General features: G+C 40.5%; 1 protein-coding gene across 2 annotated transcripts in view; it reads left to right on the top strand.

The window, feature by feature from the left end:
- The window catches only part of CYFIP1 (cytoplasmic FMR1 interacting protein 1), a 148,373-nt gene extending 134,551 nt beyond the window's left edge, over positions 1-13,822 (top strand). For both annotated transcript variants that reach the window (XM_001366092.5, XM_003341824.4), the window contains exons 26-31: positions 5,954-6,084; positions 9,932-10,004; positions 10,299-10,393; positions 11,202-11,440; positions 12,452-12,599; positions 13,028-13,822. In XM_001366092.5, coding sequence (XP_001366129.1) covers positions 5,954-6,084; positions 9,932-10,004; positions 10,299-10,393; positions 11,202-11,440; positions 12,452-12,599; positions 13,028-13,192 — 851 coding nt within the window. In that variant the 3' untranslated portion in view covers positions 13,193-13,822. The remainder of the gene's footprint in view (positions 1-5,953; positions 6,085-9,931; positions 10,005-10,298; positions 10,394-11,201; positions 11,441-12,451; positions 12,600-13,027) is intronic.
- Positions 13,823-17,813: the final 3,991 nt, after the last annotated feature.

Here is a 17,813-nt window from a genome sequence, read left to right as displayed (position 1 = left end):
TTCTTCAGTAAAATCAATTCAAAGAGAATTCAAAAGCAGAGGATGTTTATATTAGCATATGTGTGTAATTTATATTTATGTAAACAGCGTGGAGTCTGCGGTCTTGACCTCTTTTATGCATTTGTTATCAGTGTATTTTGGTGGTGACCAAACAAACAGTGGCAGGAATTGGGGAATTTAGTCACTGTAGAATCGAGCTATCACTGTAATGGCACGGTGCATGGACTTTCTCCTGCCATCTTGGCTAAAGAAGTAAGAGAACAGACGCAGTTAAAACTCAGTTCATTTAATGGTATTTTTCCCTTACCGTGTGGTCAGCGCTGTTCTAAGGCTTGGAGAGAGTTTAAAATGGCATCTGAGAGATGGTCCTTGCCATCCAGAAGATTGTAAACCAGTTGGGGCTCGGACACGTGTAAAAAAGAAAAATGATACAAAATGGTCTGTGATTGAGAGCCAGAATGAGTGAACCGGATAATAAGTGCCAGAAAAGTTCAAAAGAGCCAAAAAACAAAGCCCACCGCTTAGCATAGTGCCTGGTACATAGTAGGTGCTTAATAAGACCAGCTGACCGGTTGGAGTCTCAGATAGGAGGCAAGAATTGCATTGGATTGTGTAAGGTAATGAATTTGGAGGAAGAGAGAAATGAAAGGTTTGGAGCATCGTGTGTATGATTAGGGAGCGGCGAGGCGGGTTAGCAGAGGGAAAGCTGGAAACGTTGGAAGAGGCAAGATGGTGAAAGAAAGGTCTTTAGGGCCAGCCTGGGGAGGTCGTTTTAGCTGTACAAAATAGCCATGCAGGATACACCCTGAACTCTTTGGCCATGCCCTTTGGCACCCTCCCCTTGTGATCTCAAACGAGGATTCAGCTCATTTTTAAGTGTTTCTGGGTTGCTTTTTCATTAGGCACAGAAGTAGAGGCTGACAGTTTGTGCCTCCCCCTGTGCTTTATTAGCTTCATGTACTCTCGGCAGCCTTTGTTTTTAATGACGACTGTTGCACATGAGGAATGGGTGCTAGCCTGCACGCTGTACTTTCCAGAATCGCAGCCTTCCTCTTAACGAACCATTTGTCTTTTAAGCACCTTGGGAAACTTCAGCCCGTGGCGCTTGGCCAGATAATGCAGCTGCTTCCAGAAGACGTGGTTTTTAGGGTTGGCCTTTAAATGAACTTGATGACGGAACTTTTCCTGCTGCTTCATCGTTTTGGGGCGATCTTGGCCAAGCTCTCAAAGACCCCAGACAGAAAGCAAGCCTTGGTGCTAATGCTCCCAGCAGAGGTGATGATCACAGTGCCTTGCCCCACCGAGGGGGTTTATTTAGTGTCTGAATGAAGGGACAAACCATTTTAGGGCCACCAGCTGATGGAGGTTTTGGACTACTTTTAATGTGGGCCTTTTTTATCTTGGTGCCAATGATAAACACTATGTTATGTTTTTAAAAAAGACTTTAAAAAATAATTTTTAACCAATGGCCTCCTTTTTTATTTTAAAACCTTACTTTTGGTAATTAATTAATAATATATATAACAATATATATTATAATATGTTATAATATATAAATAATAATATATAAAATATATAATTAATAAAAAATAAAACAAATAAACCAATGAAAATAAATAAATCAAAATTAAATAATATATAAAATATTAAATATATATAAAATAAATAATATATAATAATAAATTAATATTCAATAACTAAGTATATTTTAAAGTTTTATTAATAATGACTAAAGTAAAAGAACTACCTCGATTCAGTCTGGTCATGAGTAAAAGAAAAGAGCTGGGGAGGAATCACAGCAAACTTAAATACAATCATGCAACTGCGAGGACACAGGAAAAGGGATAAAGGATTCTAGGTAATACAGATAGGAATTTTGGGTAATGTAGTTTTTAGGGGTTCAAGAATTTCCAACTCGACACAACTCTTAAGACAGAAGGGTGATGGCGAAGCAAATGGAGTTAAGTGACTTTGCTAAGAGGTGTCTTGAGCCAAATCTGAACCCAGGTCCTCCGGACACTAAGTCCGCTTCTTTATCTACTGTGCCACCTTGCTGCCCTCAGCGTGGATTCCTAAGCTTGCTGCTGACACTCTATAGCAGGAAAGTGGGGACATCTTCCCATTTGCTCTCTGCATGCTTCCTCTCTCCCCAGTTACTGACTTGGGACACTGTAAGATTTTAGATTTGAAAGAGAACTTGGAAATCTTCTCTAATTCCCTGTATTTAGGTAAAGAAATAGAAACCCAGAGTCACTTGCTTGAGGTCACAGAGAGGTCCAGATAGTGTGGAGCCTAGTTGTGGGGGACAGAGTGAGGTGGTGAATTTTATTTTAATTATTATACTAAAATAATAATAATGTATGCTTTTTGCTGCATAGGGAACTTCTGGTAAGATGCCACCCACGAGCAATGGCATGTGGTCAGCAATTCTGCATGTCCCAGCGTTGGCCACCATGGTGGAGTGGCAAGAGATCAGAAGTGGTTCTTGCATCTTCTTTTATCTGGAGCTGATCCTCTATTCCCTAAAACACAGTGTCTCATCTTAAGTAGGAAATAAACAGACTGTAATTACACAGCTGGAGATTAGCCATGCTCAGCACAGAGATTAGAGTGCCCCATATCTTCCCTTTAAGGAGTTTTTAATCCATATAAATGTTTTAGTTGGGTTGGGAAGAGACATAGGAGAGGATGATCCAGACATTGGAATGGACCGACCCTGACCTCCCCAGAGATATTCTTGGTCATACCTGAAGGTCAGGATGTGAAGGATGGGGGGGAGGAAACTGGACAAATTTTAACTTCCTTTCTATCCAAATTCATGTGGAATTAAGATGATCAGGATTCCTGATTCTAGGAAAGTAAATATACCAAGAAAGGGGCTCCAAGAAAATCAAGTCTGAGAAAATTTTTGTCTATTTTTTCACAAATATTTGGACAGCAAATCCCTGCTTTTTTTTTTTAACCCCATACCTTCTGTCTTGGAATCAATACTGTGTATTGGTTCTGAGGCAGAAGGAAAGTAAGGGCTAGGCAATGGGAGTCAATTGACTTACCCAGGATCACACAGCTGGGAAGTGTCTGAGGCTAGATTTGAACCTAGGACCTCCCACCTCTAGGCCTGGCTCTCAATCCACTTAGCCAGCCGCTCAGCTGCCCATCCCAGCTTTTTAAAGCCAAACCCATTCAAATGTAGACTTCCTGAGGTCAGAGATGGCTTAGCTTTTATCCTCATATTCCCATTAGTTAGCACAGCATCTACTGGCGAAGGTTTTCAAGTTTGCATGCCCAGACTGCAACTTTAAGCTGCCTGTGAGCTCCTCCCATTACCCTAGAGAGCAGCTGGATAGAGGGGCAGGGCATGCAAAAAAAGGCTTCCTTCCTCAATGCTGACTCAGCATGCGTGCCACTACTTCACCAACACTGGTCTAGGCCATACATAGTATAGTTCCAATTTTTTTTAACCCTTTTGTTTCAGAATCAATATTGTGTATTGGTTCCAAGACAGAAGAGTGGTAAGGGCTGGGCAATGGGGGCTCAGTCATATGTTTAGTACACGCTTATTGAGTGAATATGAACCCTGAATAAATAAAGATGAATCAGACTGGTTTCTCTTACAGGGAAGGTGGAGGGCTAGCGACATGAAATGTTGTATACATATAGAGAGTCACTCTGTCGTTTAGTTTGGCTTCCATGTTTTACTGTTTTTGCAAGGAAAAGAGGAGTCTAAAGAACAAAATAGCCATCTTTTTTAAGTCTACCATGTAGAATACAAGGGCTGTCTTCAGAAAATGTGTTTTCATAAACATAATATGCCATCATTCTGAGTGTTCCTGTGGCTGTTTTTCAGGTGGAGATGGTTTTACACCTGTTTTCATTGAAGTACTGCAGAACCCTCCTCACTCATTCCTGTGTGAAATAAGGCAAATCTGCAGTGCTTCTTACCTCTTTGGATTCCTGAAGTTGGGTCCTCTAGTGAAGAGAGGGCCTGCACTTTGTTAGGGTTCAGCAATTTCTAGTTATGGATGCCTTTCGGGAGTGTAATCTGGGGGGGGCTACCTCCAACCTTAGGGGTAAAAGGATTAGAGCACTGATTGGAAGAGTGGCCAGAACCCCTCTTCCTAATCCTTCAAGTGCCATTTCAGGGCACAGATTAAATTCAAGCTCCAGGTTAAAAAACAAACCAGGAAATGAGATATCTGGCATTTCCTAGGAGTTTCTTTTTTAAACCTAATCAGCAGAAATAATCTGGATAAAACCTTGTCCCAGCCTCTTCCAGGTGATTTGAATGGACAAAAATAGCTGATAAACCAAGAATTTAAAGATGACTATTAAAGGAGAGACAGTGAACTATATTAAAAAGTCATTTAAAAGAGAGAATCTACACAATAGCTAGCCCTAAGGAGATATGACCTTAAGGCAGGGAGGGCTGTATATCATACTTATTTATGGTACCCGTCTTTTATATGGTGGGTACCAGAATTAAATGAAATAAATATTTTAAACATTGTGTACAAAGCATGGTGCTAGGATTGGGGAATAAATGGCTACAAAGTAGAACTTTGTCTCAAGGATCCATATTCAAATGTGGAGGAAGGGGAAGCGCGGAAAAGCATCTGTGATATAAGGGAGCATTTGGTAAATACATCAAGAGGACTTTGGGAAATTTAGAGAGACGACTTTCACTTAGGAATTCAGGAAAAGGTACATGGAGGACCCACTCCTGAGTTGGGCCTGAAAGAGATTCCATGTTGACAGGAAGTTACCAGACACAGATGTGGGAGAGGAGGAGGAAGATGGAGCAGGAGGGAACATGTGGAGTGGTATGAAATAAGTAAATGTAGGTTGAAGATAGCTTATGGAAAGTTTAAATGTTTTTGTACTTGTTTCAAAGGGCATCAAATGAGGAACCTCCCAAGGTTGTTGAGTAGAATATAACTTAAGTAGAATGATAAATTCATAGGTCTACATGGCAGTGGCAAGAATAATTGGAAAAGGCTAAAGATAGGAAAACCACTTAGGAGTGAATTTCTAGATCAGGGCTTCTCAAGGAGTCCAGGAAATCCTCAAGACTTGCTTTCAGGAGTTCTTCAAGGTAAAAACTAGCTTAATAATGCTAGATTGTATTGCTGAGAGTAGCCGAGTCTTTCACAGCTGATCATACAATATACAATAATGTTATTAATGAACTCGGTGTGACCTTTTTCCGGAGGGTCTTCCAAACAGAAGCCAAACTTCCAGATAGTGAGGACTGAGTATACTCTGCCTTTTTCTAGAAGCGTGGCAGGTGGTGGGAAGAAGAATGAAAACTTGAAAACATGGCAGGGTCAAAAAAGTTTTTGAGAGTCAAGATGTTGAGTATGTCTGTACTCGGAAGGGAAGGACATAGGCAAGGAGGAAAGATGGAAGGTACATGAGAGAAGAGGATTGGTGGGACAAGGCAAAGGAGGAGGCAAATGGGAAGGGGTTAGTCTTGAAAAAGAGAGAGACCTTTCAAAATTGGAGTTAAAGGGAGAAAAGATAAGTGAGGATTTTGTTTGGTTTGTAGGGAACAAAGGAGAATTCAAGGTGAATTTGGTAATCTCGCTTACATGGGGGTTGGTTCCTCTGCTGAGAGGGAATGGGATGACCTAGAGTTGTATGCTTTTGAGATAAATAGGAATTTGCAGGATTTGAGATTTGGTAACACTTAACTACAGAGAAAAAGATCTCTGTCCTGGAAGTAAGAATGGAGGCTGATAAACAACATTTTTGGAGATAAATTTTAACAACTGAATTATATATTATTTTCCTGTATCCCAATAGAATTTTTCCTGAGAAGCATGTGAACCTCAGGGCTGATGTGTATGTGTGTCTTTCTCCACCTGCATGTATTTTTCAGGGGATACATGGGACAGTGGTTTGGGGGTTTCATTTTCTTCCTTCCAACATTAAATGTCTCTTTTTGCCATCCCAGGAATCCTGGAGTTCTTCCACCATCAGCTGAAGGACATTGTTGAATATGCAGAACTGAAGACAGTCTGTTTCCAGAACCTGAGGGAAGTGGGAAATGCTGTCCTCTTTTGTCTTCTTATAGAGCAGAGTTTGGTGAGTGCTTACGATTGTCATCGGAGTAATGTACAAAATTTTGACCATGTTCATTATGATTTCACAAAAGTTCTAGAAATTGAGGTTTTTGTTTGAATAGGAACCGTTAATCAATAAGCATCGACAGAGACAAAAATGAAAACTTACCCTCCAGGAACTTACAGATCTTTGGTACTTGAAGTCACTGATGAGTTTGCAAAGTGGGCAAAAAAGTGTAGAGGTTTGACCTGACTAAGGCCGTGGGAGAAGAAAGAGAGATCCCTGTTTGTGACCCGGTCAAGTCTCTTAAGTCAGTTTTATCATCCAGATAAGTTAAGCGGTGATCCTTTTCATTCTAAAATGGTTCCTTTAAGAGAGCAAGCTCCTCCGGTAGATTTTAAATATTTATAAAAATCCCCTTTTCACGCACCTTTTCAGGAATATACTTCCACTGTGAAAACGAGGTCATAAACCTTATGATGATGCCAAAAGAAGCTCGGTGTTTTGTTTGCTTAAAAACATTGACCCTTCTCCCTTAGAACTGATATCCCCAGGCAGAAGAGCAGGCTAGGTAATTGGTGTTAGGTGCTTTGCCCAGTCATACAGCCAGGAAGTATCTGAGGTCCCCTTTGAACCCAGGACTTCCTGTGTCCAAGCCTGGCTCTCTATCCCCCGAGCCACCTCGCTGCCTTGAGGCTTAGCATTTTCCTAGCTGAGTAAACTGGCAGGGAACAGTTGGGCGATTTACATTGTTGGTAACAGAAGTCAGCTGCAAAGCCTGGTTTTGCGCCTTGTTCAGGGTCCTTATAAAACGAGCTATCCCGGCAAGATCGCCACAACTGAAAAAAACCCAGCAGGCCTGCCTGAATTCTAGAGGCAGACATTAGAGGCTGCACAGAACAGACACGTGCCTCGTGTCGAGGGCTCCTCCCTGTGCCGGGTGGCATCAGAGTTGGCACCGCAGCGTGGATCCTTTCAGAGCTCGGAGGCAGGCTTTCCCCATTCCCCGACATAAGCTACCCCTTTCTAGCAGCTGCTTCCTGTCTTTTGCATCCCCTCTGCCTTCCCTGTAGCAGCCGCTTGGGAAGATGCTTGTGATGTGCCACTTGGGGGAGCCGGAAGTCGGCAGCTTTCAGGGATGGAGGACCGGGAAGCCCCACCCCCAAGTGCACCCTAAGATCTCCTCAGGGCCACACTGTCTGCCTTGCAGCTGGACTCATAGTATTGCCTACCCCAGCTGGAAAAGAGGCTCTATTTTTTTCCCTATTTTTATCACCAGGGGTTAGCACAATTGTTGGCACCCAACAAATGCCTGGTAAATGCTTTGTTCATTCATTTATTTTTTAAGCCTCCAGTGAGAATTTTCTGTAGGTAAATAGTACACAACAGAAAAATGACACATTGGAAGGGACACATGAAGAATGTGAGTGACTTTTCCAGTACTTAAGATAGAGCTTCAGGGGGGCAGGTGGTAGCTCAGTGGATTGAGGGGGGGGGGGGGGGGTCCTGGGTTCAAATCTGGCCCCGGGCACTTCCCAGCTGTGTGACCCTGGGCAAGTCACTTGACCCCCATTGCCTAGCCCTCATCACTCTTCTGCCTTGGAGACAATACACTGTATTGACTCCAAGATGGAAGGTAAGGGTTTGGGGAAAAAAGAGCTTCAGAAGAACTGTGGGGATAGAAGCACAGAAGAAAAACTGTTTGATCACACAGGTCGATGGGAATATGATTGGGGATGTAGACTAAAGGATCACCCTGGTGCAAACATCAATAATACGGAAATAGGCTTGATCAAAGACACAAGTAAAACCCAGAGGAATTGCACGTTGGCTACAGGACGGGAGGGAAAGAACATGACTCTTGTATCCAAGGAAAAATGTTCTAAAGTAATTAATTTAATTAAATAAAAATTTTCAAAAGTTAAAAAAAAAGCTTCAGGGGGCAGCTGGGTGGCACCAGGTCTGGAGTCGGGAGGACCCACGCTCAGATTTGGCCTCGGACGCTTTCTAGCGTCTGTTCCCAAACTGTAACTCTGTTTGCCTAGCCCTTGCCCTTCTGTCTTAGAGTAAGACAAAGGGTTAAAAAGAAGAATCGCGTCAGGCCTCTGCTTTCTTGGCTGAGTGCTCCCGCTTAGACCATCTCACTGTTTGACTTGCACGACGGCCTGTCCGGGCATCTGTTTATCAGCCTGCGTCCTGGGCTTTCCAACTCCAAACGTTGCCCTTCGTCCCAGGGAAGCATTTTTTTGGAGCTCCTCTTTGGAACACGCCTGCTCTGTCCCTGGGGGCAGAGCTGCGGCTCGCGCCATTCGCCGCCTCTGGGGACCAAAAGGCTAGCATTGTTGGTTCCTTTCCCGACTCGGTGCCTTGACGGTCAGTGTGCAGCTCCGAAGGTCCCCTGCTCACCTTGGAGACCTTCTGGCCCCGAAGGGACCCAGACAAGCTGGCCCTTTAGCTTTCTCCTCGGGAACACCCTCCCCCCGGCGGAGCTCACCCCATCCTGGTGCCTGTGCCGGAGGCAGGAGATCGTCGTTTCTTCTAGACCTCCTTTCTGGGGGTTTATTTCAAAATGTACAAACAAAAACACCCCCCCCCCCCCCAGATCTAACTTGTCCCTCAACCTCTTAGTGTCGCCGGGTAACGTCAAGGCTCTAAATGGCAAATTGCTGAAAGGTGGGCGTTTCCGTCTCCGGGAGCTCCCTCATCCCAGTGCAGTCGTTTGGGTCCAGGCCAAATTCAGATCGGCTAAGCATCCTTCAAGGAGATGATACCCCACGTGGCTCCTGATGTCTCCGTGCTTTGTATCTTTCTGGATGGTGACGGCTTTTGAAACTTTATTTTTCTAACTTTGAAATTTCTTTTCCATTTTCTAACTTAAAAATGTAAAGACTTGTACTTTATGTAAGAGAGGAAATGGCAGCGTGAGTTCAACTTTTCCCCCGTTTTTATAAAGTGATGTAGTCAGTGTGGTATGACCATTAAAATAGAACTTGGGAGAAAGGAGCCCCGAGTTTGACTCGCGTCTGCCTCTTAAGTTGTAGGATTGTGGGCAAGTACTTACGCCCTTAGCCTTAGCCTTCTCTCCTCTGAGAGTATTCGCCCTTTTATCCCTCTCGGTAGTTGTAAAGGACGTGCTTTGTGATCCTTAAAGCACTCAGAAATGAGTTATGGCTAGTAATTCCTCAGACTTTCGCATAGGCTTCGAATGTCATTTCCAAGATCTTTCCCTTCATCCTTCCTGACCCCCTCCCCCCACTCGCTCTAATTAGCATTTATCTAGTGTTCTAAATTTTTCCAAGTGGCTTTACAAAGAGTTTCAGTTTATTCTCGCAATAAAAGCAACAGGTATTTTATTGTCTCCATCTTACAGATGAAGAGACCTTGGCAGAAATCAAGTGACTTGCCGGAGTTACACGGCTAGTTGAGGGTCTGAGGTCACATTTGAACTCAAGTCTTCTTGACTTCAAGTCCAGCACTTTAGGCATAGAGTGACCGAGCAGCTGCTTAGCACTTAATAAAGAAATAATCTGTCATTGTTAAAATAAAATATCTTTTTAAAAGCCCACTCGTTTTCTCCTTGGAGAGACATTCCATGGATTTGAAAGGGATTTTTCTTGTGGCTTGTGCCCATCCTTGAAGTCCTTCTGCAGAAGCTTTGCTTCAGGCCGCCTCCTGCTCCGGTTGGCCTAGCTGAGCTGTCTTGTGCTTGGGAAGTGGGCTCTTGAGCTAGGGGAGGCGCCATGGCAGCTGTGCCCTCTGGTGTGACTTCTGCAAAGAGCAGCCCAAAGCCCCCATCCAGAAGTCGCTGCCATCTTGCCGAGTAAGGAGACCGTTTTCTTCTTAACGTGTTCTTTCTCTTTGCTTCTAGTCCTTAGAGGAGGTGTGTGACTTGTTGCATGCTGCTCCATTCCAGAACATCTTGCCAAGGGTTCATGTCAAAGGTAAGAAGGAAGCGTCTTGCGGGCCCAGGACCACGTGGTTTAGTTACTGCTGCCTTCCCCAGGGAGGGGGTCAGTCAGTCTTTTGACGGGAAGTTTTCAGTAGATGCAGCAAGGAGTCGGGCAGCTGGGACTTGGCTCTTCAGTGTGACATCTGCCTCCTTAAGCAGACATGAAGAGGACATCAAACAGAAACCGGCTTTGCAGCGTGTTATTTTGTTGGCTTACAAATTAAATCTCCATTCTCCGGGGGAATTAGCGGATGGGATATATGTGGATTTTGTTTTTGTGTTACAGAAGGTGAAAGACTTGATGCAAAAATGAAAAGATTAGAGTCAAAATATGCTCCATTGCATCTCGTTCCTTTAATTGAAAGACTGGGGACACCTCAGGTATGTCGTGTCTATTTGCGAATAGAGCTTTCCAAAAGCCACGTTTAGTCGCTCTGGCATACTTATGGAGTCACTACAGGGATCATGGATGTAGAGTAGAATGCATTTCATGGTGTCCGCGTAAATGTTACGCCATTGTCACGGGGATGCCATGGAGGAAAGGGGGGAAACATCAGGTCTGGAGGATGCAAACGCCCTTTTTCAGAACAGTGGATGTCCATTCTCAGAGCCCGTGTCCAGATTATCTCTGTGGCACACAAGGCGTATGAGATGAAACTGCTCAAAGCAAAACCTTTTTTCCAGATGGACTCGTCTGTCTGTTGTCTAAAGACCCATGGCCTACTGTGAAGCAACCAGAGAGGGCAAGAAATAATGTGGCTTTTATGGGCTGAGAGTCTGACTCAGTCCCGAGGGTGTGCATCACAGCTGTACTGAAGAACTCAAACCCAAAGGGCAATTTTCGGTTATGTCTAGCCTGAAGGGCAGTCTCAAGTCACACAACAGGCTTTTCAGCCATGAGCACTTACAAATCACAGCCATTAGCTGTAGCCACGTCTTCAAATGTTAACGTCTGAAATGTGCTCCTTGTGTAATGCTCTTGTGTACACGTGTCTACCGTACAGTACTTGTGAGACTTTAAAAAAGGGATGTTAGTTGTAGACCATGTAGTAGAATTCTCCTTAGGGAGTAGATTTTGTTGAATATCCACTTTTTTCCCAATGCTCTATTTACGGGTGGAGGGGAAAGGTTAGTTTAAAGAACCAAACTTTATTTAATCTAAAAGTCACTGTTTTCCTTTGAATACTAGCAAATTGCAATAGCCAGAGAAGGAGATCTGCTGACCAAGGAACGTCTCTGCTGTGGTTTGTCTATGTTTGAAGTGATCCTTACCCGGATCCGGACATTCCTAGATGATCCAATTTGGCGTGGACCTCTCCCAAGCAACGGGGTCATGCATGTGGATGAGTGTGTGGAATTTCACAGGCTCTGGAGTGCCATGCAGTTTGTGTACTGTATTCCTGTAGGAACACACGAATTCACTGTAGAGTAAGTGCTATTAAATTTGAGCTTGCCCCTATCTTTGAAAAGCTAGATTGCAAGCATGCTCAGCATAATGATGGGTTTTCCAAAGGGATCATCATTCCCACATCTCAATGGTCTTGAATTATAAAGCTTCAGAGATTTTTGTGGTGGAGAATTAGAATATTTGTTAAGGTTCACTTAATGTTCCCTGGAATCCCAGGCCCACTTTTAAGGTCCTCAGGAACTCAGCTAAGAAAGATCATGGCTCTCTCCCATAAAATGGAGCGGAGAGGACCTAAATCTCCAAACCTAAGCAATAAGACATCCAGCATTTAGGATAACTGAGTTAAATACCAATGAGCAGAAAATATTTTTGTCCAGAAAAATAGAGATTATAGAAAACTTCATTGTTGACTGAATTTAAAGGGGACGAAAAGACTTCTATTTTCCCAACTCTTAATCTAGCTGTTTTAAATTACTCAAATCTCTGAACAAACTATACAGTTTAGAAAATGGTTTTGGAAGGATGCTAGGAAAAATAACCCATTTAATCCTACTTCCTTCACAGGTTAAAAAAAATTTTTTTTTGAGAATTTATGAATTTGAGACTTGATTTTTCTTAGGGCTGTGCTGTATTATTTAGAGCTATTCATAAGAAACGTCAGTTTCACTAGGCCTTCCATTCTAAAGAGAATAGAGTTGACAGGGACTTTAGAGATCTCCTAGTTCAATGTCTTTCACAAAGAATTTGTAACTGAGAAGCTGGCGTGTCTAAGATCACAAAAAGCTTACATTTTACATACTTATCCCTTGAGCCTAACCACTCAGTGAAGTAAGTACTATCATACCCATTTTATAAATAAAGAGCCTTGCCTGTAGTTACACAGCTAGTTAAATGGAAATCTCTAATCTTTTCATCTAAATCCAATCGGACCCTTTTTATGTAGTTGTAATTGTCTGCTTTTTTTTTTAAACATGCAATTGTACGATTTCATTAAAAAAAAAAAGTTCTACTTTGTCCATTTGTTTTTTCAGACAGTGCTTCGGAGATGGCCTCCACTGGGCTGGATGTATGATTATTGTCCTTCTAGGACAGCAGCGTCGCTTTGATGTGTTGGACTTCTGCTATCATTTGCTTAAAGTCCAAAAACATGATGGCAAAGACGAAGTGATCAAGAATGTGGTATGTTGATGAGGATTTCACCTCTCCTTTCAGAAGTACAAATATAGTTTTTGGTATAGGAGAATTCCTAATATCGTTAGAGATGTATCCTTTTCAGAGCAAAGAGGGATTTGTTTCTTTGCCAGATTTTTACTAGAAGGGTGATGCTGTTAAATGGAAGATATGGGTGGGAAAGGTTCAAGCCAAATCCTCAGCACAACAGGGAGAGTAAATTTGAATGCTTGATCAAAGTCTCCTGGCACAAAAGTGGGCCATCTCAAGTATATTGTTCAGTTTTCATTCTAACAGTATTCTTACATTGACATTCATTGCTCTTGTGCCAGAAGAGACTGATCCATTTATATAATATATGAGAGACTATGATGAGCTTAAACACATTCAGATTTGACCTTCAAATCAAAACTTTGCCAATGTGGAATTTTTTTCAGCCTTTGAAGAAGATGGTTGAGAGAATCCGCAAGTTCCAGATCTTAAATGATGAAATAATTACTATCTTGGACAAGTACTTGAAATCTGGTGACGGAGAAAGCACTCCCGTGGAACATGTGCGCTGCTTCCAACCCCCCATCCACCAGTCTCTGGCCAGCACCTGAGAGATGTACAACTTGTAGATCTTTAGTGTGGTTCCAGTAAATCACAGTAGCATGCTTTTCTTTTCCCTTCCTAAGAATAGCTAGTTTAGGAGAGATTTTTCAGTTTTGTTTTGTTTTTTTTGTGCCTGTTAAAAAGTTGGTGCTCTTTTGATTTCAATCTAAAAGCTTAATTTTATACAATCCATACTTATTTTTCTAGACTAAAATTTTATATGCTTTTGGTAATTAAGAAGACTGAGAAAAGCAATGGCTGCTTGTTGTTTTTGCTATAATCTTCGAGGGAAGTCCTTTAGCTGACAGTCCCAGCAGCTAATACATAGGAGGCTGTTAATTTATTTATCAGTTGTTAGTGTTCAAGGAAAGTGGAAAGAATTGTGGATGGGTGAGAAACACTTTATATACCAGCTAAACTGTAATAAAATTGTTTATGTATTAGAATAAAGCTACATGCTCAATTATTTTTAGCCGTTAAGGTTTTCTGATGGTGTTTCATGAATGCTTTCTTTAGTTGTTGCTTTTTCTTGTCAAGGGTGTTAACTTCCTTATTTCCCCCTCCCCCCAAAAACTGTCAAAATGTAGTATTTGAGAGGTATGGTTTAAAGTTATGGAAATAAAACTAGTGAATCATGATTTTGTTTCACAGTCCATTTACTAAAATATCCAGTTTAACAAAACCCGGGTGCATTCCACCCTTGTTGAGGCCCAGCGCTGACCTGGAGGTCACAGAATGAGCCTACAATTCATACTTGCACTTTGAGGCCTGGATAAGGGGTCAATTGAGTGTAACATTAAAATATACAATGTCAACAGCATAATTCTCATAATTTTCAGTTCTCTTGCTTTTGGAAAACACAGCCAAATCTTAAAGTGCTTGAAGGATTGAATTCGTCTTACAAATTGAGAGAATGCCACTCCTGGTCTTCTTTCTTGTTAATGAAAACAGTATATCCTGGCTTTATCCTTTTGGAACTATTAAAATTGAAATAATCATGCCTGCTTTTTAGGTATATAGACCCTTAAGCCATATAAATGATATCCAACAAGGACCTGGTCTGAACTGTGAAGATTTTTGGTGGGGATACATAGGTTTATGGAAAATACTAAGGGCATAGGTACAACTTTGAGAAACAGAAGACAAAGCTAGCAAGGCATGATAAAATACTGATGACTCTCTATTGCTATCCAAACTCTCTGCATTTGAAAAGTAACAACAGTTAATTCCTAGCTTAAAAATGGTTTTCTCTGGGACAAAATTTATTCTGGATCTGATTCTTATGTTTTAAAAAAGAACCACTACTTGGGAGTAGTCACTCACAGCGATACAACACCCACCACTGGGGCCTCGATTAAAATGTAATTGGGAAATTAAATAAAAATATAAATAACACTTTAAAACTACACTGGAATGTAGCTTGTAGCAATCCTTATGTACAAATAAATTTCTATTTGAGTTTGACATCACTGCTCTAGAAGTTCACATTTTCACCTATCAGTCTGTGATAAAGTGAGGAGACATGATCTTGTACCTATGGATGGATGGCTATGACACAAGGAAAGTTAGTCCTAGAGGGCTAAAAGGCTGAAAAGAATGAAATCCTGAAGATATAAAAAGAAAATTCTGATAAGGAAGAGTTTGCAAGGGCTCATTACCAATTTAGCAAGGGCAGATTAACAATGAAGACAAAAATACAGCACAATCCTCAAGTAAGAGGAATGCTAAATTTCAGAACAAGCAGAGGCCAGCAAGAAAAAGATTTCCTATTAGCTATAATGGGAAAGAGGGATCAAAGGAGAGATATAGAACAACTTTAGGTGGCAGGAACATAATTGACAATAGGGAAAAAGCAGAAACAGTTGATTTTTCTTAAGCTTGATTTCTCTGCCAAGGAGTATGACCTTTAGACTGGAAGGAGATACCAAGAAAGCAGCACCTAGGTTATTCTTGATAAGTTCACATCACCTAGTTCAGATGAGCTACATCCTCAGGTACTATGAAAGAATTGGCAGAAGTGATTGCTGAGCCACTATCAGATATATCCAGAAGGCTGTGGAAAACAGGAATATCACAGGATTGAGAAAGCATAAACGCCATTCTGATTTTCAAAAAATGAAGAGAACTGAAAACAAGTCACCAAGTTTTACTTTAATTTCTAAGCAAATTCGAAAATCAAAGGGATGATCAGTAAACGTGGAAAAAATTATAAACCCAAAAATATTCATTAGTGGCTCCATATTAATTGTGAATGGCTATTGGTGGCATCCCAATCAAATTTGCAGGCAACAAAACCGGGAAGGATAGCCAAAGCCCTGGATGAAAATTTAAGGTCCAAAAATGATATGGCTAATGGGCTAGAACTTAGTTGAAGTGAATTTAATAGAGATAAATGATATAAAGCCTCACACTAGATTATAAAAAAATATACCTCATAATTACAATATCAGGAAGGTGTCACTAGGGAGCAGTTTGAGAAAGATCTGGGGGGTTTTCTGGACTACAAATTCTACACAAATTGTGATATAGATGGCAGTCAAGAAAGCTAATGTAGTCAAAATAGTTAACAATAATGTACTCCATTAAGGAGGAGCATAATTTCCAAGAATAAGTAACAATCCACTGTTCTGCCCTTATGAGATCTCCTCTAGAATATTTTCAGTTGCAGGCTTCCCAGATGAGGAAGAGCACTGAGAAGCATTGGAATATCCAGAGAAGGATGACCAGAATGGTGAAGAGCCTCCTAATCATGCCAAATAAGTGATGAATCAGGGATGTTTAATCTGGAGGATATGCAGGAGAGAACAAAACCCAAATATGAACAAATATCTGAAAGGCTGTCTAGTTGGGGGTGGGGGGGAAGAATTAATTGTTCTGAGTTAAATTAAAAATCACAAAGGGGTAAATTAAGGCTTGATATCCTAAGCGAAAAGGGAATGGACTATTTGAAGCCCTCCTCATGTTTTCAAAGAAAAGCTAAATGATTCAATAGTATTTGGAGTCTCTTCTAACTGCAATTCTGTGATGCTGCAGTTTTCACATGGCTATATAAATTTGAAGGATTTTAATTTAAAATTTCATATTGAAATTATTTAAACATTAAATTATATAGTTTCTTTTGCTATCCTGTTAACCTAGAATCACTGTTAACATTTGTAAATGGTATTCATGAAGGTTCATCAGGTAATAGCAGAATCTAATCCTACATTCTTCTGATTTAAATATAAATCTAAGTCCTGTAAAACTTAGGTAACAAAATCAATGATTCATTTGATTAAAACATCCTCTAAAGTTAACCATTTGGAAAAAAAATACGATTTTTTTCCCTTTTGTCTGCTTTCAGAATTATCTAGCAAAATTACTATTTCTAAAAGATCTGTTATGGATGATACTCATTTTAAATTAGAAAATAAAAAATTAAGTTCCTGGATCATATACTTTGGTATCAGGAAAACTAGCCTGAGAAGTTGTAGACTGTTCTCTTAGGACAAAGATAAATTTGGAAGGCTTTTGGCATTTGGAAAAGTAATTTCTCTCAATTTATTTCTCAAAAAAGTATTTCAAAAATCAGTTTATGGCTTAGTGAAAAGATTTTTTTGGCTTCCTCACTTAAACAATAACTCTTTATTTATCATTTAACAGTTAACTGGCCTCCCTCATTTTGTTTTTTTGAATATCAAATGACCCAATAGGAACTGCTACATTGAAATACCCCTTTAAAAATATAAGGATTAAAGTTTCTTCACCCTCTAGAAACAAGTCCCACCCTCATAATCATCCTGAACAATATTCATGTTTCTAATGACTATGAGAATGAAACTGCCACACAAGTCTCAATAGATTAAGGGATTTCAGAAGTTGGTAATGGGGACTGCAATAGAACATTAATAATAGTACAAAATGCAAAATTATTAGTAATAACTCACATTCATGTAATGCTTTAAGGTTAGCAAGGCACAAGGGAATGAAAACACTTTTGCCAAGAATTGTTAAACTGCATTTTAAAGAAATTCTCCAATCTGGTAACTGAGCCATTCATAAACACCTAGTAAATTGTACAGGGACCCTGTAGTCACTTGATAAGGCAAACTATATATCAGAAAATCACCCTTAAAAGTTGAGCCAGAAGTTACTCTATTTCGTATTCATTCTGCCTAACTTAAGATTCATTCAAAATGCTTCAAAATTAAAGTAACTGTATTTCTCATTTCCCATAATCCATTCATGTTATATCATAAACTAATTCATGACTCATCCAACATGAGTCACAACTGTATAATCCACAGGATACCACACTGAAATATTTTGTTCTTCCACATAATGGAAGAAGATTAAGGAAATGTTAATGCATTGTCATTTGGTAAATGGCAAATGTTCATTTCAGTCTTTATCAATAATGAAGAAATAAAGTATTTTATTTTTATAATTAAAACTGTCAGTGCAATAAGTTTTTTTTTTATGATGAAAGACTTGAAATTTTAAATTATACAGTGTTAATAGAAACCCAAACCAACCATATTTAGGTTATCTTAGTTGTCTTATACTTCATATGTAAGAAAAGCAAAGTCATTATTGTTTCTGCCCAAATTAGTGAAACCATTAAAAAGAAAAGATTGTCTTTAGACAGGA

The sequence above is a fragment of the Monodelphis domestica genome, chromosome 8 (assembly GCF_027887165.1).
Source record: "Monodelphis domestica isolate mMonDom1 chromosome 8, mMonDom1.pri, whole genome shotgun sequence".
NCBI lineage: Eukaryota > Metazoa > Chordata > Mammalia > Didelphimorphia > Didelphidae > Monodelphis > Monodelphis domestica.
This window is presented reverse-complemented; position numbering and strand designations above follow the sequence as displayed.